Here is a 25248-nt window from a genome sequence, read left to right as displayed (position 1 = left end):
TGTTGTGTTTTGACTTGTCTTCTGTCCGGGCTGTGTTTTGGCTTGTCTTTTGTCCGTGCTGTGTTTTGACTTGTCTTCTGTCCGTGCTGTGTTTTGACTTGTCTTCTGTCCATGTTGTGTTTTGACTTGTCTTCTGTCCATGCTGTGTTTTGGCTTGTCTTTTGTCCGTGCTGTGTCTTGACTTGTCTTCTGTCCGTGCTGTGTTTTGACTTGTCTTCTGTCCATGTTGTGTTTTGACTTGTCTTCTGTCCGTGCTTTGTTTTGACTTGTCTTCTGTCCGTGCTGTGTTTTGACTTGTCTTCTGTCCATGTTGTGTTTTGACTTGTCTTCTGTCCGGGCTGTGTTTTGACTTGTCTTCTGTCCGTGCTTTGTTTTGACTTGTCTTCTGTCCATGGTGTGTTTTGACTTGTCTTCTGTCCATGCTGTGTTTTGGCTTGTCTTCTGTCCATGCTGTGTTTTGACTTGTCCTCTGTCCGTGGTGTGTTTTGACTTGTCTTCTGTCCATGCTGTGTTTTGACTTGTCTTCTGTCCATGCTGTGTTTTGACTTGTCTTCTGTCCATGGTGTGTTTTGACTTGTCTTCTGTCCATGGTGTGTTTTGACTTGTCTTCTGTCCATGCTGTGTTTTGACTTGTCTTCTGTCCATGGTGTGTTTTGACTTGTCTTCTGTCCATGGTGTGTTTTGACTTGTCTTCTGTCCGTGCTGTGTTTGGACAGAAGCAGATGTTGTGTCGGTCAGACTGCTGAGGAGAAATGGAGCTGCTGATGTTTGAAAACCCGACAGGTCTGTGAGTCTGTCTCTACATTCATTTACTGAGCTCTTAACGTCAGTCCCCAGTGAAGCTTTGTTCTTCTGCAGTTAGGGTTAGGAGTTAAGGTTAACCCTCTTAATTGTTTTTCATCTGATGTGTTTGATTTGCTGCTTTTTCTGACCCACTTGTGATGGTTTTACCCGTCATTCAGAGGAAAGTCCTGCAATGATCTCAGTGGTTGGGTGTAACGTGGCATTTGGATAACATTGAAGGCACTCATTTAAGAGAAGTCAAACGTGACTGGAACTCTTCAGATTTGTGTCCTGTGTCTTTCTGCTGGGTTGTCCTTCGCTTTCCAAAGGAATCAGGTTGTAGTTGTGTAAACAGTGACCCCACAAAGATCAGGACTTGGTCATGTCTTTGTTTATGACTTCTGCAAACCAAACACTGGAAAACTTGAAAAAAAACTGGAGAAAAATCTTATTTCAAAAGACTAAATCTTAAAGAAGCGCCGTAGCTCACCACTTAGACATGTTTCAGCCAAGTGAGCGTGCTGGTGTCAGCAGCCAATCCAAGCCAGAGAAGCTGTGGGACCTCCCATCTGAATGTCATTTCATGGAGATACCAGAAGTGACATCCTCAGATCATTCCAGACCGACCCAGTTGGTAAAAGTGAACTTATTCTTTAAGATATGAATGGTTAAGTTTGGTCTTTATTCACAGTTCAGAAGTTAATACAGCACTTAGTAGTTAAATTAATCACAGCCCACCATGGCTGCAGGGCCGTATCTAGAGCTTAGTGATCAGTAGAGGAACTGCAGGTTTGGATCCTATAGTAGTCTGTGTTTGAGACTTTGGTGAAGATCACCTTATATTTGATGTCAAGTGAATGCAGAAAACCACTCAGACCAAGGGTTTACTTACTTATGAAACATGTATGAATAGGTATGTGCACACAGGTATTTGCAGGGCGAAAGTAGCCACAATTATTGGAAATAAAATGCTTCAGAGAAAAATATCTCAACATTCGCTGTACGCTTCCCGTGGTAGCAAATTAGCTCCCCCCCTCGGGGGGTAATAAAGTTAATCCTATCTTATCCTAGTCTGAAATAAAAGACAGTGACAAACACCAAAAACCATTAGAAGTGGTTGGGTTGACATCATCCCAATTTCTTGTCTTTTCTCTTCCTTTCCAGATTCAAACCTGACCAGTCATAGATCAAGCTTGGCAAACGGCACCTGGAGTTCTGGCGGTGTCACGTTCTTCATCATCCAGGGCCTTGCTGGCCTTGGGGAGAAGAGGCTGAGTCTTTTTGTGATCCTGTTTGTGGGCTATGTCATCATCCTGGCAGGAAACACCATGATCATCTTTGTGGTACGAACCGAAAGTTTCCAAGTTATTGCAGTCATGTCGGCCTGTCGAACATGTCACAGTTCAGGTCTCTGCCCTTGTCTCTCCTGATGCAGACACTTTTAGATCCGAAACTCAGTTCTCCAATGTACTTCTTCCTCCGGAACCTCTCATTCGTGGACTTGGTCTACACCACCACCACCATCCCCAACATGCTGGCCGGCTCCCTGACAAACAGATTAACCATCTCTGTCCCAGGGTGCTTCCTCCAGATGTACTTCTTCATTCAACTCGCCGTAACCGGCCGTGGGATCCTCACTGCCATGGCGTATGACCGCTACTTGGCCATCTGCAACCCTCTGCGCTACACCGCCATCATGACGCGGCCGGTCCAGATGCTCCTCGTGGCGGCAGCATGGGGATTCGGTGTCCTCTGTACACTACCTGTCACCATCATGGGTGTGCAGCGTCCTTATTGCGGTCCAAATGTTGTCAAGCACGGCTGGTGCGACCCATCATCTGTAAGAAGGCTGGTGTGTGCTGACACGTCTATAGACGGCATCACGTCACTTTCCTTTGCCTTGGTGGCACTGCTGACCACAGGAATCCTCATTGCCACCTCTTACATCCTGATCACCGTCTCCATATCCAGGATGGGGATTGCTGAGAGGCTGAAGTCCTTCGGGACATGTGCTGCCCACCTGACCGTGGTCTCCATCTCTTACAGTGCAGCATCATGCGTCTACATTTCCTACAGGGTGGGAAACATTTCTTCAGAGGTACGATGTTCCCATGACCCACCTTTAATGACTACCTTTTCTTTTATTTTGGTACAGTTGTGTAAAAGTTAGAACCCCCTCTTTTATTTATTCCTGTGTTTTTGTGTGAAAACTAAAAATCATCTGGCCACAGAAGTCTGTCACAAAATGTTTCTGTCATAAAATGGGTCCGGTACCTTCCAATTCACAGCCATTTCCACAATACAGCATGTACTGAACCAATCAGAATAGGGTGGGGGACGGGTTTATATGATGACTCCATCAGGATCATCCAGGAATCACTATCCAAAACAACCAAGATGACTGCAGAATTGGTAATGACATCTTGGATCCACAAGTTTTAGCTGTAAAACCAACAGCAGTCCTTCATCAGTGTTCCTGCTCCACTGCAGACGTTCTGGATGTTTTTTGTTAATACTTGTCTCATTGTTGGTCTGACTACGTCACATGATTCGTTTTTCGGAATAGCTGTATGTCTATGGAGCCAAATCAAGGCCAAAAGTTTTGCTAATTTGAAAATAAAATTGTAATTGAAAAACTAAGATTTGAACCTGAAAATTCAAGTTTTGATCATGAACATAATAAACTATGCCAGACTGTACAGTTCAACAGCCACACTTTAAAGTTTGACATTTCCCACTTCCACATACTACCGTGAACGCATCGCAGTATCGTTTGCGATGGCGTCCGCTCCGCCAGGACAAGCCGCGGTTATACTGCGATTTATACTGCGATTGGTGCCAAGTACGGTCTAAAACAGCTTTTTAAGTGTGTCACTAGTATGCGTTTTTTCCACTGCCAATCATGTGAATATTGTGTATATACAGTGTTGAATCATACTTCTACTGATAACTTCTGCAACCTACGTTTCCTGATTGCAACATGACTGAGGAAGGTCCCCAGCCTTCTCTGTTATGCTGTCACTCATGATTCCACGCCCCTCTCAGTTGATGCCACGCCCCCTACGCCAAAAGTCTGAAACTGAAAAAAAAAGATCTGATACTGAAAAAAAAAATTTGAAACTGTAAAAAAATAAGTTCATGATCAAAACTTGAATTTTCAGGTTCAAATCTTAGTTTTTCAATTATTTTATTTTCAAATTAGCAATTAGCAATCAAGGCCAAAAGTATGGCCTTGACTTGGCTCCATATATGTCTATCCAGTGACCTCAGATACAGTTTCTTCTATATCCATACGTAATGACCTCTGAAAATCAAAGTCCAATCCAGAGGAAACAGGCTGGTTCTTTGTTTCAAAGAGGGAAATAATTGAGATGACTAACCAGGCTTCTTGACCACATATGCATGCTTAAATCTAGTGAACGGATTCCATGTGATTGGCTCGTTACATGATTACATCAAGAGCCATTGAACAAATGTACCTTGTGAAATGGCTGGTGAATGTATGGGTCGCACATGGACCGGACCGTCTCAGTCCAGTTCTTCTGATATAAAACTGCCTGATGCATCAGGGTCCACGCAGATTCTCAGCAGTATGGGAAAATTCAGAATTGCATCAACAGCTCTTCATTGGCGTTGCTTTTAGATGAATTGTGGAATTTTTTGTGAAAATCAGATGAACGGCTTGGATAAACTAGTTTGTTTTACTCTCACCTTTACCTTTTGAAATTGCAGGAAAATGTTTGTTTGGTCTGAATGGATGTGATTTAATTGGGATCTTCCAATGAATAAGACAAAAAAGGAATTCCAGTTTACAAGGGTCTCGATACTACATAAAATCTCAATCCTCTCGTCCTGGTGCTACTGGCCATATGGTTTCAAATTTGGTATATTCTTTTCAAATTCCATTATCAATGAGACTTTGAAGTTTCATGGAAATTTCATGGACTCTGACATTTGATTATTTGATTTATTGGCTATTAAGCAGGCCTTTTGAAAAGTTAACCAAGGACTTGTCGCCTGTAATTGAAGCCATGTTTTCTCCAATTACACAAATTGGATGGGCAAAGTTGCTTGTTTATGATTACAAAATATGACTGTTTCACCTTCCTGTTTCAGAGCGAGACCTTTTTTGGCCAAGCTCACTAACTAGTGCAATGACTAAAAGAAACCAAAAATAAATCAAATGAACACACCTTGCTGAAATGTCTGAAATTTTTTTTCAGGTTCGTGTGATTGTTGCTGTGCTGTACTCGGCTCTGACTCCATTCCTGAACCCAATGATCTACAGTCTGAGGAACAAGGAGCTCAGAGAGGCCATCAGGAGGACTTTTAGAAGGTTTAGCCCTGCTGCTGTTTCAGTTACAAAGGATATAAACACCGTGGCCAGAGCACCTGTAAACTGGAACTTTTCCTCCAACACATAAATGTGCTCCAATAACGTTGGAGGACTGTTTGCCCCAATTTGGGTTTTTTTGCTTTCAAAAGCTGTCAGACAAGTGTCTTCAACTCTGGTTCTTGAGATCTGGTGACCTTTGCGTTTTCCCATGTCTAACACACCTGATCCAAGTGAATAGGTCACACAACACTGGTTCAGATCCCGTTGACACACTGTTGGGGATCGATTCCTTGGAATCAGGTCTGTTGGAGCTGGGACACATCTAAAACATGCAGGACACTGGACCTCAAAGACCAGAGTTAAAGACCCTTGCAGCAGGACTTTGTCTGTAGCTTCCATGTCTTCTGTCTGTCTCAAAATTAACTCTTCAACATGTGTAATTCTGACATTAGTTGAGCTAAAGTAGCAGGGTTTGAACAGATGCAATTCCAGTAGTAGTTTGAGTTCAGCTCATTATCTTGAATAAATGTGTGTTTTCTGTGCTCTGCCCAGAACATCTGATTTCAGATCAGCAGCAACTTTCACTTGGTTTACACCTGGTAAACCATAAAAAAAATAAAGGTTTAATTTAAAAATATGTTTCACTGTTGGTTTACCGCAAGAAGGTTCCTTCCTGGTTCAACTCCTGGGCCTTTCTGAGTCTTTCTGTGTGGAGTTTGCATGTACTTTTGTGGGTTTCCTCCACAGTCCCAAAACATGCATGCTTGGTTGATTGATGATTCTAAATTGCCTATACGTATGAGTGTGAGCATGTGTGGTTGTTTGTATGTGGCCCTGTCCAGGGTGCACCCCTGCCTCTCGCCTGTATTGAGCATACAAACATGCAAAAGATTAATTCGATACATACATAAACACATGCATACATGCAGTAGAAGGAAAATATCAAAGACGTACATATATAAATATATAAAATATATATAAATATATGCATACATACATGAAAAATTATCAAAGGCATATATACATAAATACATGCATATATATATATATATATATATATATATATATATTTTTTTTTTTTTTTTTTTTTCCGAATATGCCAGGAAGCAAAATAATAAAGCATAGAAAAACCGAAAATAAATGACATATTCGAAAAGGAGTGAGAAGAAGCATAGCTTATTAGCTCTCACCCCTTTGTCTAAAAGAAAAAAGAAAATATATATATATATATATATATATATATATATATTATATATATATATACATACACATATACACTGTATATATATACATACACACATATATATACACATACATAGTCTAGATACTGTATCCATATATACACATACACACATACCTAAACATACCTACACATACATGCACACATATACATATACACATATATATACACACACCTACATACACACACACACACACACAGGCTTCTCTGCCTCTCATCACCATGCCATATCAAATGAATGATAATAAACAATAATCATACATGAACTTTACTTTTGTACATTTTCTTGAACTGTTGGATATTTGGACTTTGTTTGAGTTCCTCACTTAGGTTGTATATATATTTGCACAAGATACACATACATATACCCGCAAAAGACTCAGCCCTAAACCAGATTCTCCAGGAGTCTCTCCATCAGTGACGCCCTCCTCCAGCAGCATCATGCTGCTGCTCTACACACATACATGTTAAAGATCACACACACACACACACACACACACACACACACACACACACACACACACACACACACACACACACACACACACACACACACACACACACACACACACACACACACACACACACACACACACACACAAAAGATCACATACATTAATAGCTACTGAAGATTCAAAAGATAACATACACACATCAATTAAATTCAATTTTATTTATATAGAGGCTATTACAACAGAAGTTGTCTCTAGGCCCTTTCCAGAGACCCAGAACATGACCACCAAGCAATTATTACATAAACAATGGCAGGAAGAAACTACCCTAGTAGGAGAAAAACCTTAAGCCAAACAGTGGCAAGAAAAAACTCCCCTTTAGGAAGAAAGAAACCTGGACCAGGACCTGGATCATAAGGGGGACCCTCCTGCCGGAGGCCAGCTGGGCAGAGCAGGAAAAGAGAAAATAGACAGAGAGAATGAAGAACAGAGAAAGGAGAGACACCGACACAATGGCTAACTAGTGCACTGCAGAGATAACTATATAAGCAGATGTAGACAGCATTAAGATTAAAGGCATACATAAATAAATACATACATTTTTGGAAAAGATCCTATACACACACACAAACACTCAGAGAGAGGCAAACATTCAAACAAAAGATCATAAAAGCATACATAAATACATGAAAAAGATCAACGGATCACATCCATTAATACACGCAGACATGCAACAGATCACACATATGTACACATGAATGGAAAAAATCACACGCGCACACACACGAGGAAGATCACACATACACAGACAAGATTACACAGACACACTTTTTGACATGTCTTCTGGGGGTGTAAACTTTCGATTGAGATCTTCGTCCCATCAAAGTGTTTTGATGACAGTTTCCTGTTTCAGTTTGGTGACGTGATATTCCCTGAACACCACGTTATAAACGAGAGTAACAGAGCGGGAGCGGCAGAGGAGAAAGTTCTTGTGAGTCCCAGATTACGTTAACAGCCAGCAATCCTGGTCATCGGTCCTGAGCTTGTAATTATTCTCCTCCGCTACCATATTTTCTTCCTTTTAAACTTTCCTACCATCAAAAAATGTATTCAGTTTTTAGTAGAAGTTTTTAATAGAAGGGAAACTATTAAGTTAAATGTGATATTGCATTTTTTTGTTTGTTAAATAACCATTCCTGTTCAACATTTATTCTCACCATAATTGATATTTGTATGGCATTCATGGATTTACTGACCACAAAAATATTTCAATTTTATGGTTAAATGTTTGCAGGTGTTTTTTAAAGATAGTTTGGATGATTTTTAAAGATGTTTAAGAAAGTCGTAGATACGGTTGATGTCATGGAGGTAAATCCCAATTAAGGTGGAGGTGTAATACGATTAAAGGTTTTTTAACAGCTGGACTGATGGACAGGAAGCTTGTGTGGTTTAAAAAAAAAGCTTTAATCATTTAACTTCACTTTCCTTTGCTGGGAGGTTCTCACATCTTCCAGCGGAACCCATTTCTACACCATGGAAATGTGTTCATGCAGATGTATAAAAGGGAAAACCAACAATAAGACAAACTACATTCTGAAGCGAGATGGAGCTGTGTGTGTGTGTGTGTGTGTGTGTGTGTGTGTGTGTGTGTGTGTGTGTGTGTGTGTGTGTGTGTGTGTGTGTGTGTGTGTGTCAACCACTCTTACTTCCAGAATCAATGTACTAGTTGGTTCTGTTACAGTGTTACTGATTCTAAACTGTAAGTGTAGTTTTTCATGCTTTTGAATGTTATATATACATACGTACATTTATAAATATATATAAATACTGTATACTGACCGAGCTCCAGCGACATCATCCCCAGGTCTTCTGAAAGCCCTTTGTCGAGGGACAGCCATGTCCGACCTTGACAAAGGGGTGCCACACAGATTCGGTGTATCTTTGGTGTATCTTTTACACCTGCTGCAGTTCTTAAAGCAACCTGCATGCGTGGGGAGAACAAGCAAACCTCATGCAGCCAGCAATCAACCCACGGAGCTTCTACTACTACTGGGAACACCACTGATTGTGGCAGTCTGTTAGTAAAATTAGCAGCAGACAATGCCATATTATCTTAAAAAGACATTTAATTGTATTCTGCTTAATAGTCAAGTTCACTAAGAGTGAAAAGTAGCCAACATTAATGCAGCTGTCACTTCTGAAACCATTCCTCTAATTTTGCATAAAATTGTTGCTTTATGTAATTTATCTGATCTGAGGTACATACAAATCCCTCGTATTGTGGACGTGATATCCAACGATGGAGACCAAAATGGTATTTTGTTCCAAACTGTAAATATGTAAAGTTGAAGAGCTGCTGTAAAGTTGGACATTTTAAAATGTCACTGCTGGATCCAGACCCTAGTGGTCAGGGGAGGACCTGCAGGCCCGGATCCATACCTGGTTGGGGTCAGTCCAATCGCCAACCATCCAACTTTTAGGTTTCTCATGTTTGTCGAGTTTCATCTGCATCCAAGATCGGTTGCCGTTCCTCGACTGACCTCTAGAGCCTGGGTCAAAAAGTGAGTCAATCCCCATTAACCTCCTTATTAAAATGTCCAACTTTGGACAGGAAATATACATATTTACTGCCTCGTTCAAAAAAATGTTTTGGTCTCAATTGTTTAATTTCACATCATCAACTTTGAACGAGTTTGATTTATTTTGTACCATGCCAGGAGGGTTTATATAAAGATTAAATTTAATTCTGATATGATTGATTGACAGTTGGCTCAGGCAATGGCTACAAGGGATATTTAGCCGTGCACCTCTGCTGCCAGCTCTGCATATTGGCCAAAGGAGCTGGTAGCCCAATCTAATTTTGATTGACATAAGGTTGGCGTGTTCCCATCAGATTCCCGGGTAACATGGCTGCACTCAGTACGAAGAAAAAGAGGCTTCAAGACTGCTTTTCAGAAACCTCTGGGTCACGTGACTTAATGGTTCATCCATTGTTTTTACAGTCTTTGGGTCAGTCTTGAACCAGAAGTTGACCATTCATTATGCTCGACTAGAGCGCCCTCTGCTGGATGTACAGTGATCTGCAATAAAGTACATTTAACTATTTTAGAATGAGTAGTCATACTTCTGCAGTTATTTTGGTGAAGGTAATTCAGAGGTAATAATAAATTAGTGTAATGCATGTAACATACAGTACATAATAATTTGGAAGTAACTTGTTCAAAACTACTTGTTACAGATTCGTGTGTGTTTTGACCTCTGTGTCTTTCTTCTTTTTTTATGTTTCCAGGTAGGAGTTCACTTTCGACTACTCCCTTCACCATGGAGAACCAGACTTCAAGCTCAGTCATCTTACAGATTGAAGGATTAAAGGTCACCCCCCAGTCCTCTCTTGTGGCCTTCATCCTCCTGCTCTTCATCTATGTCTTCATCATGGTGTCCAACATCAGCCTGGTGGTCCTGATCGTCATGGAGAGGAGCCTCCACCAGCCCATGTACCTGCTCTTCTGCAACATGAGCATCAACGACGTGTTTGGAAGCACGACTATCGTCCCCCACCTCCTCAGTGACATCTGGACTCCCACTTCAAAGCGCCATATTCACTACATCAGCTGCGCTGTTCAGGCCTTCTGTGCCCACCTGCATGCGAGTGTCGTCCACACGGTGCTCATGATCATGGCCTACGACCGCTACATGGCCGTCTGCAATCCTCTCCATTACTCCATCATCATGACCAGCAGGATGGTGGCGGGTCTGTCGGCGTGGGCCTGGCTGGTCTGTCTGATCATGGTGGCGATCCTCATAGGCCTCAGCGTCCGTCTATCACGCTGCAGGAGGGTCATACTTAACCCGTTCTGTGACAACGCCTCGTTGTTCAAGTTGTCCTGCGAGAGCATCTTAGCCAACAACATCTATGGCCTGACGTACACGGTGGTGCTGCTGGGCTCCTCCCTCGGCAGCGTGGTCATCACCTACCTGAGGATCATCGTGGTGAGTCTGAGCAGTCAGAGGAGGTCGCTGAACGGCCGGGCGTTGCAGACCTGCGTTACTCACCTGACCTTATACATCATCATGTTTGTGTCAGGTAGCATCATCATCGTTCTGCACCGATTTCCTGATTTATCAGACAACAGGAAGTTAGCCTCCATCATGTTCCACGTGGTCCCGCCTGCAATGAACGTGATCATCTACGGACTTCAAATCAAGGTCTTCAGACAAAAAATTCTTACTGTGTTTACCAGGAATGTAGTAGATGTGAAGTGACTTCTAGATATTTAAATACAGAAAATGTGAAAAACATACTATATATATATATATATATATATATATATATATATATATATATATATATATATATATATATATATATATATATATATATATATATATATATATATATATATATGTAAGCAGAAGTTAATGGATGGATGGATGTAAATGTACTTTATTCATATAGCCCTTTACAGCCACCTCTGGGTGGCATACAATCATACATACAATCATAAGACAGAGCAAAAAAAAATAAAATTAAAAAGTAAAAAGTGTCACCACACTACTGGGCATTAAAAGCCATTCTAAATAAATAGGTTTTAAGCCTTGATTTAAAAAGGCCCAGGTCAGAGATAGTGCGTAAGTTGCAGGGGAGCTTGTTCCAGAGCCCCGGGGGGGGGGGGCTCTGGAACTTTGACCTGGGCACTTCCAACAACAGTTGGTTTGAAGATCTCAATGCCCTGCCATGCTCACGCACCGTTAAAAGCTCCGATAAATAGGGCGGGGCAAGGCCGATGGACACTTGTCATGGATGTGAAGGTTAACAGGGACCGAAACTTTCAGTCATGCACTTCCGCCCGTGCTGGTTGCTATAAGCAACAGCTGCCTTGCTAACATGTGATGCTGCTCAGTCGATGATAAAAGTGTCCGATGTTTCGCTACGGTGGGGAGGTGGAGGAAGTTTGAGTCGCAGAGCAGACAGATGTTTTTGTGTTCGTTTTTGATTTTTGTAGCCAGGACAGAGGACATTCGTGCACATTCACAGACGTGTCATACACTTTTTATTTGATAAAATGATTCTGAAGCCTTTTTCACATAGAGGGCACACAGCGGCAGCCGCCGCCGGCTTTCCCATTCATTGTGTATGTGCTGCCTCCGCGCAAGGAGATTCGTCATCGTCATCATTCACCGTTTCCCTCAGCTTTCGGACCACCGGAAGGTGGCGGCGGTCATGGGTCACGTGGTGCTCCCTGCTCTGAACGCTGTGATCTATGGGCTGCAGATTAAAGAGGTCAGGCAGAAAATCACAGCTGTGTTCCGCAGCAGGAAGGTGGCTTCAATGGATGTTAAATGATCAATAATGTGCTTAAAGGTATAGTCTGTAATCGTATTCAAAAACATTTATTGTGTTACTGGGTGAAATGGTCCTTCCATCCTGAGAGTAGCCAGTGAATAATGTGTTCAGAAAAAGGAAAAAAAAATCTGACTTCTCTGACGGCTTTAATCCTGTAAAAACTCTGACCAATCTGTCTTTTGCGCACCAAATGGCAAGGATTGGTCAGAGGACCAGAGGATTGGCAGGGGGGAAAGAACCAATCAGATGCTTTCATTTTAAGTCCCGCCCACGCCCCCCTCTGTCCCATGCACACACTCGTCATGTCGAATGTAACGGCTCGACCTGCTAAAAAGGCTAAAAAAAGAAAGCCAAAGTGCGTTTCTGCGGCGCAGGTTGTCCGCTACTGGGGGTCTGCCACGGACCCCCAGTATGGGGGTCCATGGGGATGGAGGCGTCTCCATCCCGGCGAGGGCGGAGAGCGCCGGTGCGGGTGGCGGTGTGCTGTGGCGCCGTGCAGGCTCTGGAGCCACGGCTACGCCGTAGGGTACGGCGTAGCCTACGCCGTAGGGTACGCGGCGACGCGCACCATTCTGCGTTGGTGTAACGCGGAACCATAAATCAGCCTTCAGTGTGTGTGCTGTTCTGAACACTTCTCTGTTGTGCTCATTTTGCTGGGACGTCGGGTTCCGTCGCCGAGACACAACTTTTGCGGTATGTGTTCATTGTTGTGTCTAAAAATGATGCACATCCAATAAGAAATGGTACAGATATTCTGTGATATGTTTTTACATTTATAAAAAAATAAAATTATAAAAAAATAAAGGATCCCCATAACTTTGATTGGGTGGGCAGGACGCACGTTTGGGTGGGCACAGCCCACCCCTGCCCCCCCTAAAACCGGCCTCGCTTACAGGTGAATGAGACATGGGGTAGTTTTGTTGAAAATGTGCTGTCCAAAATGTCCTGGAAAACTCGACTCCTGCAAATGCGCGTTCCCCAAAGTTTGTGGGGGCGTGGCTTTGGACGGAGCGCTGACGGGAGGGGGAGGAGGGGGCGGGGCATCGAGGAGGTGCCACTTTCAAATCTTGCTAGCTCTCCAACATTACTGACTATACCTTTAAATGTATAAATATATTTACTACATGACTTCCAGAAGCAACCTCTTTATATATGATTCGAAAATAATAATTATTCTGCTCAGTAAATTACCATGAATGCCCTTTTTTATGTCTCTATATTTATAAAAATGTCAAGAAATCGTGATCGTGGGGGCTCTCTTCTACAAATAAAACCTCGGATGAACAACAGAGGGCTTTTTTTTGCAGTGCTGTTATTAATTTATCTAAAATAAAGATTTAAAAAAAGAATCAAGTGGACCACACTACGTACCTCCATGCCTAGAGATCCCCCTTAAACAGCAGGAACTCTCAGATATTTCCTGATTCTTTTATATTTCATCATCCAGATGTCACATGATCCAGTTTCAGCCAATCTTCAGCTGTCAGACAGATGTCCTCATATTGGTCTCTAGAAGACTGGTCTACAGAGGACTCAATGACTCAAGGTGTCAAGGTCCAGACCATCATCCCTCCACCGCCGTGTTTCATAGTGGGTCTGAGGTGTTTCTGCTTTGGTTTTCTCCAAACATGGTTCTGGACATTAAGACCAAACATCTCTGAGCATCACATGGTCTGATATTGGGGTAAATCTGCTGGGATCTATCTATCCTATCCAGAGGAGGATTAAGGTAGTCATGGGCCCCTAGTCTATTTTTTCTCTGGGGCCCCCCTTATGCATCATGTTCTCCCAGAAAAAAGTAATTTTGTGCCATGTGTAACAGTGCACATGGCAGTAGCACTCAATTATTATAACAGCCTTTAGTTGTAACAAAAATACTACAGAAAGCCATTTAAACTTTAAATTTTAAAGTACATCTGCAAGCTTAAGAAGCGTTAAGCTTTCTGAACCAAAACACATCTTCTGCAGCAGCACAGACCACCCTGTTCTATAGCAGAACACACTCTTACAGAGGCACAAATCAAGCAGTGGGGCAGAGGAATACAATTTCAACAAAAACTGTAATACAGCAGCAGCACATACAGCACCTGTGTGTGTCTGTGTGTGTGCGTGTGTGCGTGTGTGCGTGTGTGTGCGTGTGTGCGTGTGTCTGTGTGTCTGTGTGTCTGTGTGTCAACACAAAGGTGATTGAGTCTGTTTTGGCCCATTGTGGATCTCAGTTTATTCTTCACAAGTCCAAGTTTTGAAAATGAACGCTCCCCACTGGCATTGGTAACAGGTAAAGTCAAAAAGAGTCAGTGCTATATCAACATTTGGAAACACTGACTGTAGTCTCTGTCCTCTGAATGTCAGGGTTTGACACTTCCCCCCAGTTTTTGACTTTCAGTTTCTGTCTTGCCCTGCCTGTGTCCCATCTGCCCTGATTGTGTCTGCACCTGTGTCTCGTCATGTCTCGTTATCCCTTCAGTATATCTTGTCTTGTCATTCCTTGGTTCCCTGTCGGTCCGTACTGTTCTCTCCTCCATGTCTCCTCGTGGTTTTTGTCCTGATCCTGGTTTTTTGTATTTATCTTGCTCTGCAGCGCTTTGCTTTGCCTTTCTGGATTAAAACCCTTTTTGTTTTTGAGAACTCCTGCCTCCAGCCTTCCTCTGTCTCCTGCACTTGGGTCCTTAAAAAACCAAACCTTGACAGAACGGACCGACCAGGTGGACCCAGCGGGAGACTACCTCACCCTTATGGAGTTTTTGCGCCAGGAGGAGTATTGGGACCCCTTTTGGGGAACACACCTGGCTCTGGGTGGGCCCAGGAGCCTGCAGGCCCAGGGGAAGCGACGGCGTCAGCGCCAGCCCCAGCCTGTTCCGGTGGGGGCCCTGGACGCACCTCTTCCTGTTCCCGAGGTGGTCCTGGACGCATCCCAGTCTGTTTCCCCCTTCTGGGGAACACGCCTGGCTCGAGGCGGGCCCGGGGGTTCTCAGCCCCAGGGGAAGCGACGGCGCCAGCCCCAGTCTGTTCCTGCTCCAGCAGTGGTCCTCGACGCATCGCCCCCTGTTCTGGCTCCAGCGGTGGTCCTGGACGCCTCAGCTCCTGCTGGAGTTCCTCCTCCGGTGATGGTTTCGGACCCCCCCCAGCCAGCTCTGAGGACCCGTGTCCCCCCCCAGCCAGCTCTGAGGACCCGTGTCCCCCCCCAGCCAGCTCTGAGGCCCCGTGCCCTCCCTCAGCCAGCTCCGAGGACCCGTGCCCCCCCTCAGCCCGCCCTGGATGTGGACTGTGGGGACATCTGGGATCTGTCCCTTGAGGGGGGGCCAGCGCCCCGGACCCGGGTACCCCCGCAGCCGGCGCCACGGACCCGGGTACCCCCGCAGCCAGCGCCACGGACCCGGGTCCCCACTCGGGCAGCTCCGGGGATCCTCTGCCCCCAGACTCCGGCTCCACGCATCCTGTCTGCTCCTGTTCCGGCCCCCTGCCACCTGTCAGCCCCGACTCCGGCCCCCCGCCTCCTGTCAGCCCCGACTCCGGCCCCCCGCCTCCTGTCAGCCCCGACTCCGGCCCCCCGCCTCCTGTCAGCCCTGACTCCGGCCTCCTGTCAGCCCCGACTCCGGCCCCCCGCCTCCTGTCAGCCCCGACTCCGGCCCCCCGCCTCCTGTCAGCCCCGACTCCGGCCCCCCGCCTCCTGTCAGCCCGACTCCGGCTCCCCGCCTCCTGTCAGCCCCGACTCCGGATCCTGAGGCGGTCCCGCAGCCCTCTGTTTCTGAGGAGGTTCCCGAGTCCCGTCAGGTTCCCGAGTCCCGTCCAGTCTCAGAGCCCCGCCAGGAATCCCCGTCACGCCCCCCGCCAAGACCCAGGCCTAGGCCTCGGGGACGCCCCCCCGAGCTCTCTCGCTGGTCTGCTCGGTCCCGAGGGCGGCCCCTGGAGCTTTGGCCGTGTGTGGCCTGGGCCCTCCTCCAGGCCCCCTCCGCCCACCCTGGGTTAGGACTCTGGGGACATCTGGGATCTGTCCCTTGAGGGGGGGGTACTGTCAGGGTTTGACACTTCCCCCCCAGTTTTTGACTTTCAGTTTCTGTCTTGCCCCGCCTGTGTCCCATCTGCCCTGATTGTGTCTGCACCTGTGTCTCGTTATCCCTTCAGTATATCTTGTCTTGTCATTCCTTGGTTCCCTGTCGGTCCGTACTGTTCTCTCCTCCATGTCTCCTCGTGGTTTTTGTCCTGATCCTGGTTTTTTGTATTTATCCTGCTCTGCAGCGCTTTGCTTTGCCTTTTTGGATTAAAACCCTTTTTGTTTTTGAGAACTCCTGCCTCCAGCCTCCCTCTGTCTCCTGCACTTGGGTCCTTAAAAAACCAAACCTTGACACTGAACCTGTCATGGCCCAGTTCAGTTGCCTCATCTGCTTGTTTTTTCTTGTTGTCATTGACAACCACCAGACTTAAAATACCCTGTTAGCTTTGGAATCTTCATTAATAATTGCTTGTCCCTTTTTTCTTTCTCCGCTGCACTTTATGTTTCTGAGTGCCACTGAGTTTCTTGTCGGACATTTTGCCGCTGTAAAGCCTGAATTATGGTTCTGCGTTAAATCAACGGCGTAGCCTACGGCCAGAGCCGGATTAACGCAAAGGCAGACTAGGCACGTGCCTAGGGCCCGACAGGGGGGGGGGCCCAGACAGAGGGACAAAAAAAAAAAAAAAAAAATTTTTTTTTTTTTTTTTTTTTTTTTTTGTCTGCACACATATTAATGGTTGATAACATGCCGGTAAAAACCTAAGGCATATATATATGTGCATTATTACTATATTTAGTATACATACATATACGGATACATACGCAGAGGGCCGCCGCAAGGGATGTGCGAACCGTGCGACCGCACGGGGCCTGGCGCCCCAAGGGGCCTGGCGCCCCAAGGGGCCTGGCGCCCCAAGGGGCCTGGCGCCCCAAGGGGCCTGGCGCCCCAAGGGGCCTGGCGCCCCAAGGGGCCTGGCGCTATGGGCCTTTTTTTTTTTTCCCCAATTTTTTTTTTTTTTTCCTTATAAATATCAACAGTCACGTTCCATTACAGACCTAAATGTGTACTAGTCTGTGCATATCAATAAATATATGTGCAATGATGACGCGTGTCTGTTGTTCAATACAACTGATCAGACCAAGCGCGGACACAAGCTAGTCTGATCCAGACGGTGGAGTTGGAACAAACTGTCACACAATGTCGAGAGAACGAGACAGATTCAGGAAATTTCCATCAGGGGATGAAAAAAGAAAAAAACAAAAGAAAATGGAAGAGTTTAATGCCTCTCTGAAAGGCACGTTTGATAAATTTGTTACAAAAATCACCGATCCGCCCGGGTCTCAAGCAGCCATGGGGCCCCGCGTCGAGGCAAGCCCAGATGATGATGAGGCAGGGGAAGGTATCCAGTATTTTGCTAATTGGAGAGTTAAAATTGCGCATATAGACACCCGATCCGACCCGAAAAACCCAAAAATTTCGCGCGCGCTCGCTACGCTCACGCGCGAGGGCCCCCCTGGCCATTTCACACAGGGCCTCGCAAATCTCCCAAACGGATCTGCATACACATACACATACTGTACATACATATACACATACAGACATACATACTACAGCACACTTTGTCTTACTGCAAATTTTATTGGTCTTTGTAGATTTGACTTCTTATTTAACTATTCAATTTAATCAACACATTTAATTAAGATTTTCTGCAAAATGCTCACAATCGATAAGATAAGGATAATTTAATAGCATTTAATAGAGCATTGTAATAACGTATAAATAATACAAATCTAAAAATTTAAGTTTAATTAAAGTTTAATATACAACACATGACTTATTTTGGAATACAAAGAACCAACTTGACTATGACTATGCTATGTAAAATGTGAATTAAGTTTTATTAGTAACTTTGGTAAGTTTAAGATTTCATAAATAACATCGATGGAGGGGGGCCCAAAAATCACAGTCTGCCTAGTGTAGTCCATTTATTTAATCCGGCTCTGCCTACGGCGTAGGGTACGCGGTGACGTGCGCCGTACAGTTCGCAACCCGTGTACCTTACGCCGTAGGCTCTGCGTTGGTGTAACGCAGAACCATAAATCAGCCTTCAGATTGACAGGCGACAGCATTGTGACGGAAGAACGACAAATCAAATCAATGAGCTGATTGGATATAAGTGACCCATGTTTGCCCAATCAGTGCTTTTTTATCACCCCAATAGAGTTGACTTTTTCTTATACCATTGTAGTGTATTTACATTTCTAAAAAATAGTCTGACCAATAAAAGGGCCCCTCCACACGTGGGGCCCATAGGCTGCAGCCTAGGGAAGCCTGTGCATTAATCAGCGCATGATCCTATCTATCTTGAATGCTTTCTGCTTCTGAATAAACTTTCTCTCTGGAGAACATTTAACTAAAACTTTGTTTTGTAAATCAATGTATTTATCCAGATTTATCTGCAGTAACACTTGGTTCTCTTAAGTATTCGCTCGTGTCCTTCCCTTTTTAGCATTATGTTAACACACAGCTGAATGCTCTAGACCAGCAAACTGGCGAAACATCTGCTTTAATAGCGGCCTGCACACCTGCTTATGATCAATTCATCGATAAAGATTAGCAACCCCTGCAACACCTTCCACTCTTAAATCCATGCATGGGATACTTAGTATTGCCCAATACATACAGACACGCATACACACACACACACACATACATCTCTCTCTCTCTCTCTCTATATATATATATATATATATATATATATATATATATATATATATATATATATATATACATGCATACATAGGCATCCTGCTTTTCTCTGTGAAGTGCATTTTGATGACATTTGTTGTTTGAAAATTGAGAATTGAACTGAACAGAACTGAAAAAAAAACCTTTTCTGAGACAAATTGGAAAAGGTCAAGAAATGTCTGTCTCCATGTCTGAAAGTAAAGTTGACTAAATATTTTCCTGTTTTAGGACTTTATTTATAAAATATTACAATAAGAAGACATATTTTGGGGTAATTGTTTTATTGTTCTTTTTTTTCCCAAAGTCAGATATCTACATAAACTAATCTTGACTATGGCAGCTAACAACATGAACATTTGGCATTTAGAAGTTCCTGAAAGGCTAGCTGACAGCACTGGAGGTAATTGGAGGCACATTTATGGGTTCTTTTTAAGCCATAACTTCTAACACAAGGGCCTCATTGCATGGCATCATGGGAAAATTAAAACAGTTTAACAAAGACAACAGAAAAGGTATGGTGGACCTTCAGCAGTCTGGTTCACACAGATACCACCACATTCATATGATCTAACAATAATTCATACAATAGAAGCAGGAATTATACCACGCATCTCAAAATTGAATGAGATTTGGTGTGAAAGGGGCAAATAAACCTCAGAACAACAATGGGAGATCATCTAAAGATGTTGGATAAAACAAGGTGGACAGTGTCAATAACTACAATCAAACATGACTTGAGCTGAAAGCCCACAAAGCAAGAGAGAGAGAGACACTGCTACAAAATCACCATCAAAAAGCCAGATTAGTTTACAGTGCAGCTGAACATGGGGACAAACTGAACTGTTTGGTTTTAATGATGGTCGTTATGTCAAGATGAGAATCGAGGGCAGCGTACAGGCCTCAGAGCACCATCTCAACTGTCGAGCATCATGGTGTGGGTCCCTGTAGCTGCAAAAGAGACTCGGGAACTTACAGTGTGGACAGTACTCGAGTTGTAAAAAAAAATCAGGGGGGATGGTGGATTTTATCATATGGAGACAGATAATTTGTGCTGATTACAAATAATATATTACAAATAATATAATATATTACAAATAATAGCACTGACCAAAACACCTGTAGAAATTCTGCAGCCTTCTGTAAGCTTTAAATATCCACTGGGCTTACATCAAATACATCAAAACACAAAAATAAAAAACAGTTTTCTGAACTTATCAATATGCCTCTGTCCTTCACAGGATAAATAAAATGGATCACTGCAAAAACTCAAAATCTTAACAAGAATATTTGTCTTATTTCTAGTGAAAATGTCTCATTTTAGTAAAAAAAAATCTCATTACACTTAAAACAAGACTCATCACTGGAAAAAACAACAATTTTCACCTGTTTCAAGTAGATTTTTACTTAAAATAAGTAGAAAAATCTGCATGTGGAACAAGATTGTATTGCTTGTAATGAGAAGATAAATCTTGTCCCATTGGCAGATTTTTTTCTACTTATTTCAAGTGAAAATGTACTTGAAACAGGTGAAAATTGTCAAATAAGTTATTTTTCTGGTGTTATTTTTCTTGTGATGACTCTAAATGTTGAAATAGCAGTAAAACCACATTCATTGATGAAATGACATAAGGGATGGAAATGGGGGATGGCAGTTTTACAGGGAGGATGATTTGGACCGTTTTTATTTCAGGAGGGATGCCATCCCCCCTCATCCCCCCTCAACTCTGAGTACTGAGTGTGGATCTAGCGAAGAAATATCCAATTGTGGTTACAACATAGATGCCAAGCGATGCTGGGCTTTCAAAACACATACAGAGACGGATCAAGTTGGAAACAACGTTTGGAACAGACAGATACATGAATGTTTCAAGATGAAGCATAAAAGGGACTTTCAGGACAACAAAGTGAAGGTATTTGAATAACTGTCACAGGTCCCTGACCTCAGTCAAAGAGAAAATATGTGGGTGGCACTGAAAAGACCCCAGACTGGACTCAAATTCACAAGCTTTCCACCACCACCATTCCTGCTTCCACTAAATATTATCCAACAATAAATGTTTCTTGTGAAATTGGACTGCTGGCAACAACAGTCGAGAAGAAAGATGAAACATGATTCAACATTTCATATAACCTAGAATGTAGTTAAAGGATTAATGAACAAATATATTGTTTGTATTTGCATCATAATGATGACAAAACCTTTTTGGACCGGAACAATTTGGCGATAAATTTTTTCATCTGTTGTTTCATCTGAACCCCATAAATGACCGGATTGAAGGTGCCGGGGATGATGTGGAACAAAATGGCACACAGTTTTCTGTAGTCTGAGAACTGTGGGAAGCGATGCAGCAAGATGACGAGCAGTCCGCAAAAAAGCATGATCACATAGACCATGAGATGAGTGCTGCAGGTCGTCAGGGCTTTACTGTTCAAGGACTTGCTCTTGCTGGTCAGACAGACCACCGTGATCTTCATGTAAGTGAGGACGATGCTGCCGATGGAGGCTGAAAACAAAACCACGGTGAAGGTGAGGCCATAGATGTTGTTGATGACCACGCTCTCACATGAAAGCTTAAACAACGAGGCGTTGTCACAGAACGGATTAGTGATCAAAGTCCTGCATCGATTCAACCGAACGGTCAGGCCGAGCAGAATCCCGACCAGAACGAAGGCCACGCCCCAGGCTGAAACTGTGAGCTTCACTATCATTTTGTTGGTCATTATGGCAGCGTAACGCAGAGGATTACAGATGGCCACGTATCTGTCGAAGGCCATGATCATGAGAACCGTGTGGGACGTGGTTCCGAACAGATGTGTGCTGAAAGCCTGAACCACACACTCGTTGTAACTTATGAGGCGCTCAGATGGAAGCAGCAGGATGTCTGATAGCAAACGAGGAACCATGATGGTGTTACCAATGACATCGTTGACCGGCAGGTTACAGAAGAGCAGGTACATGGGCTGGTGGAGGTTTTTGTCCATGAAAACCAGCACCAGTATTCCAACATTGACCATCATAATGAACAGGTAGGAGACAAAGAAAAAAAAAAAGACAACGCATGTGGAAGACTCCGAGACCTTCAACCCCTCCAGCTGGAGGATGACGCTGTTGAAGGTGTAGTTCTCCATCGATCTGAAACAAAAAGAGACCATACAGGAGACAGTTTTTACTGAGAATATCTTTAAAACCAAATGTTTACAGCCTTTTAAACACTTCACTGACTGACTGAAAAATCAAAGGAAACTATAACTTTACCTCTTGGTTTCTTCTTGGTTCACTTCAGTTTGAAGATGTCCTGGAGACACCCGTTTGTTAGGAAATCACAACCTCCATCTAACTTTTATAAAGGCGCATATTCATCTCAGAGGGAAATGCACCCTGTACCATCAACACACTCACCATGGAGACCGTGGAGACATCAGCAAAGTTAAACCACAAGATCAATGATCATTTCAGAGTTTTTCCTTGTCACTGTTTGGCTTAAGGTTTTTCTCCCACTAGGGGAGTTTTTTTACCAGCCACTGCTTATGTTATGTTTATGTAATAATTGCTCGGTGTTCATGTTCTGGGTCTCTGGAAAGCACCTAGAGACAACTTCTGTTTAATAAACGCTACATAAATAAAATTGAATTGAATTGAAAAAGTTAATTTATCTTTGTTTATTCATCTAGTAAAGATTGGTGATGATTCAGAAGTAAAATATAATGTTTTGGTTGAACGGAATTGAAACTGACCAAAGCATGCACTTAACCCCCCGCCCTCTCATAAACATCCTACCTGCTTTTTTGCAGTTTCTTTTCTTTCTTTCCCGTACTGCACTACTTTTTATTTTTCATTCCATGCATTTACTGTTTATATTTTGTAATTATCCATTTTTTACCCCTCCCTGCATGTGTGTGTTGAGTGTACTGCTGCTGCACAAAGTGAATTTCCCCATTGAGGGAAAATAAAGGACAATCATATCTTTGAATTTTTTTTTTCATGATTCAAAATCAAGTTCTGATTTTTTATTTTCTTTTATGTATATATTTTTATGCCAGTTCTTTCCCCCATTTTATCGCCTTCTCCGGCCGGACGTAGCGCGTGGAAGGATCACGTTATTCTGGCCAGATCCTCCCCACCTGGTGCCCCGGTTGGCCAGAGGGGGCATGTACAGCCCAGGACTGTGTGCATGTTTGTGCATGTGCAAGGGAACACAGGGAGAATATGCAAACTCCACACAGAAAGGCCCTTTTGCCAACCCCACCCAGGGTGTGGGCGCTGAAGTCATGGGGGAACTAACACGCACTTCAGCGCCCACAGCGTCCCCAGCGGGAATCGAACCCAGGACCTTTTTGCTGTGAGACGGCTGCACTACCAGCTGTGCCACCGTGCCCCCCCAAAGTTCTGATTTTTGTAACTTTTCAATAAACTTTTATTTTATATTACTTTTATTAGTTTCAAGTTATTTCTGTGATCAGTTGGATCCACGTCTGCATGATGAGCCTTTCAGCAGCGAGGTTCAACCAACTTCACTGCAACAGAAACCCCATGGTTCAATGGCTCCAACAACAGTCCCTCTGGATGAAATTTGACCAATCTAAATAGACATCAGAAAATGACCAAAATGATGAACCGTGTTGAATTTTTTGAAGCTATAACTTGTACATCAGAAAGTATTGGCCATAGAGCCTTAAAAACCAGACCCTGATTATCATGGTTCTGAAACTTTGAAACTTACTTTTTTTTACTTACTGTTTTTTGTTGATAATTTTGACAAATTGGAGCTCCCACATGGTTCCAAGACATCTTAGGTGCATTTTGAGCTATTCCCAAGGATGGTACACTAGGCGCCATAACCTGGTACTCAGACTGATAGCTTCCAGTTTGGAGCAGACGCAAACCACCATAACGAGCGTCTCTCAGACATCAGCAGGAAATACTCACTTCAAACCTGATTTAGCAGCAGGCCAACCTCCAGAGCATTGCACAACATCAATCTCTTCATCCATCCTTGTTTTTGATGTCTCTACCAAAATTACATTCGAAACGAGTACTGTCAGACCTGAAATGAGGCCTATTTTACATTACATTGGCCAAGGTGCTAACTGGGTTGGTGTGGTGACCCCAGGGTCTGGGGTCTGGGGCCCTCTGTTGTCGGGCCCGCACGGGTGTCGCCCTGTTGGGGGGTTCCCTCTCTCCGGGCCCAGAGTGATCACATTGATAGGACTAATACACACACACACACACACACACACACACACACACACACACACACACACACACACACACACACACACACACACACACACACACACAACACATACACACATAGCCGCTCAGTCATATACACATGTACACACACACACATACACACATAGCCACACAGACTTATATATACACACACACACACACACACACACATAGCCACACAGACTTATATATACACACACACACACACACACACACACACATAGCCACACAGACATATACACACACATAGCCGCTCAGTCATATACACATGTGTACACACTCACACACACACATAGCCACAATGACTTATATACACACACACACACACACATAGCCACACAGACATATACACACACATAGCCGCTCAGTCATATACACATGTACACACACACACACACACACACACACACACACACACACACACACATAGCCACACAGACTTATACACACACACACACACACACACACACACACACACACACACACACATAGCCACACGGACACACACACACACACGCACACACATCTGGTTAAGGTGTCTCCTAATGAGGGATTTCACATACATATGTCCAACCAGTTGGAGGCCCTAGAGTAGACCCATGCACGCTCAAAGGATTATGTCTCTCGACTGGCCTAAGAACACCTCGGTATTCCCCCAAAGGAGATGGAACTGGAAGAAGGAGGTCTAGGCCTCTGCCTAAACTGCTGCCCCATGACCTGAACCTGGATAAGTGGAAGTTATGGATGGTGTAGATGCTTTTGTCCAGGTGTGTGTGAGTCAAGGATCACAGAGGTCTCGGAAAGTGTATTTTTTTTATTGAACTCGGAGGGCACGAAATGGGAGCATTGCCTTCATCATAGCAGGCAGAACCGAGAGAGCCTCCAAAACCGGAACACCTACAAAATACACGGAGGCGGTGTGAGCCCTGGTGGGCACAATGTGATCATCCATCATGATCTACAGATGGATGGATAAATATGTATTTTGCTTGTTTTTTTTATCACAGCACCACCAAGAGGCCTTCTAAGGTAATCATAAATGCTATAATTGCTTTTTTTTTAAATCGTTTCATAAGAAGGGCTACAAAATGTTTCATTCCAACTTCAACTATTTGCC

The 25248-nt window shown here is 43.8% G+C and overlaps 3 protein-coding genes across 3 annotated transcripts; 2 read left to right on the top strand and 1 right to left on the bottom strand.

Moving 5' to 3' along the window:
- Positions 1–752: 752 nt before the first annotated feature.
- On the top strand, positions 753–5207 carry or6at1 (odorant receptor, family 6, subfamily AT, member 1). Its single transcript, XM_061739255.1, has 4 exons — positions 753–783; positions 1948–2139; positions 2229–2881; positions 5007–5207. The coding sequence occupies exons 1-4, from the start codon at positions 753–755 to the stop codon at positions 5205–5207; spliced, it is 1077 nt and encodes a 358-aa protein (XP_061595239.1).
- Positions 5208–10132: 4925 nt separating this feature from the next.
- On the top strand, positions 10133–11074 carry LOC133459271 (olfactory receptor 4E1-like). The gene has a single exon (XM_061739146.1). The coding sequence runs from the start codon at positions 10133–10135 to the stop codon at positions 11072–11074; it is 942 nt and encodes a 313-aa protein (XP_061595130.1).
- An 862-nt stretch (positions 11075–11936) lies between these two features.
- LOC133459362 (putative gustatory receptor clone PTE03) lies at positions 11937–22027 on the bottom strand. The gene is made up of 2 exons (XM_061739254.1): positions 21149–22027; positions 11937–12044 (listed from the first exon to the last, which is right to left on the bottom strand). Exons 1-2 carry the CDS (start codon positions 22025–22027, stop codon positions 11937–11939), a joined length of 987 nt encoding a protein of 328 aa, XP_061595238.1.
- Between the last annotated feature and the right edge of the window lie 3221 nt (positions 22028–25248).

This window comes from Cololabis saira, chromosome 14 (assembly GCF_033807715.1).
Source record: "Cololabis saira isolate AMF1-May2022 chromosome 14, fColSai1.1, whole genome shotgun sequence".
NCBI classification, from domain to species: domain Eukaryota; kingdom Metazoa; phylum Chordata; class Actinopteri; order Beloniformes; family Belonidae; genus Cololabis; species Cololabis saira.
This window is presented reverse-complemented; position numbering and strand designations above follow the sequence as displayed.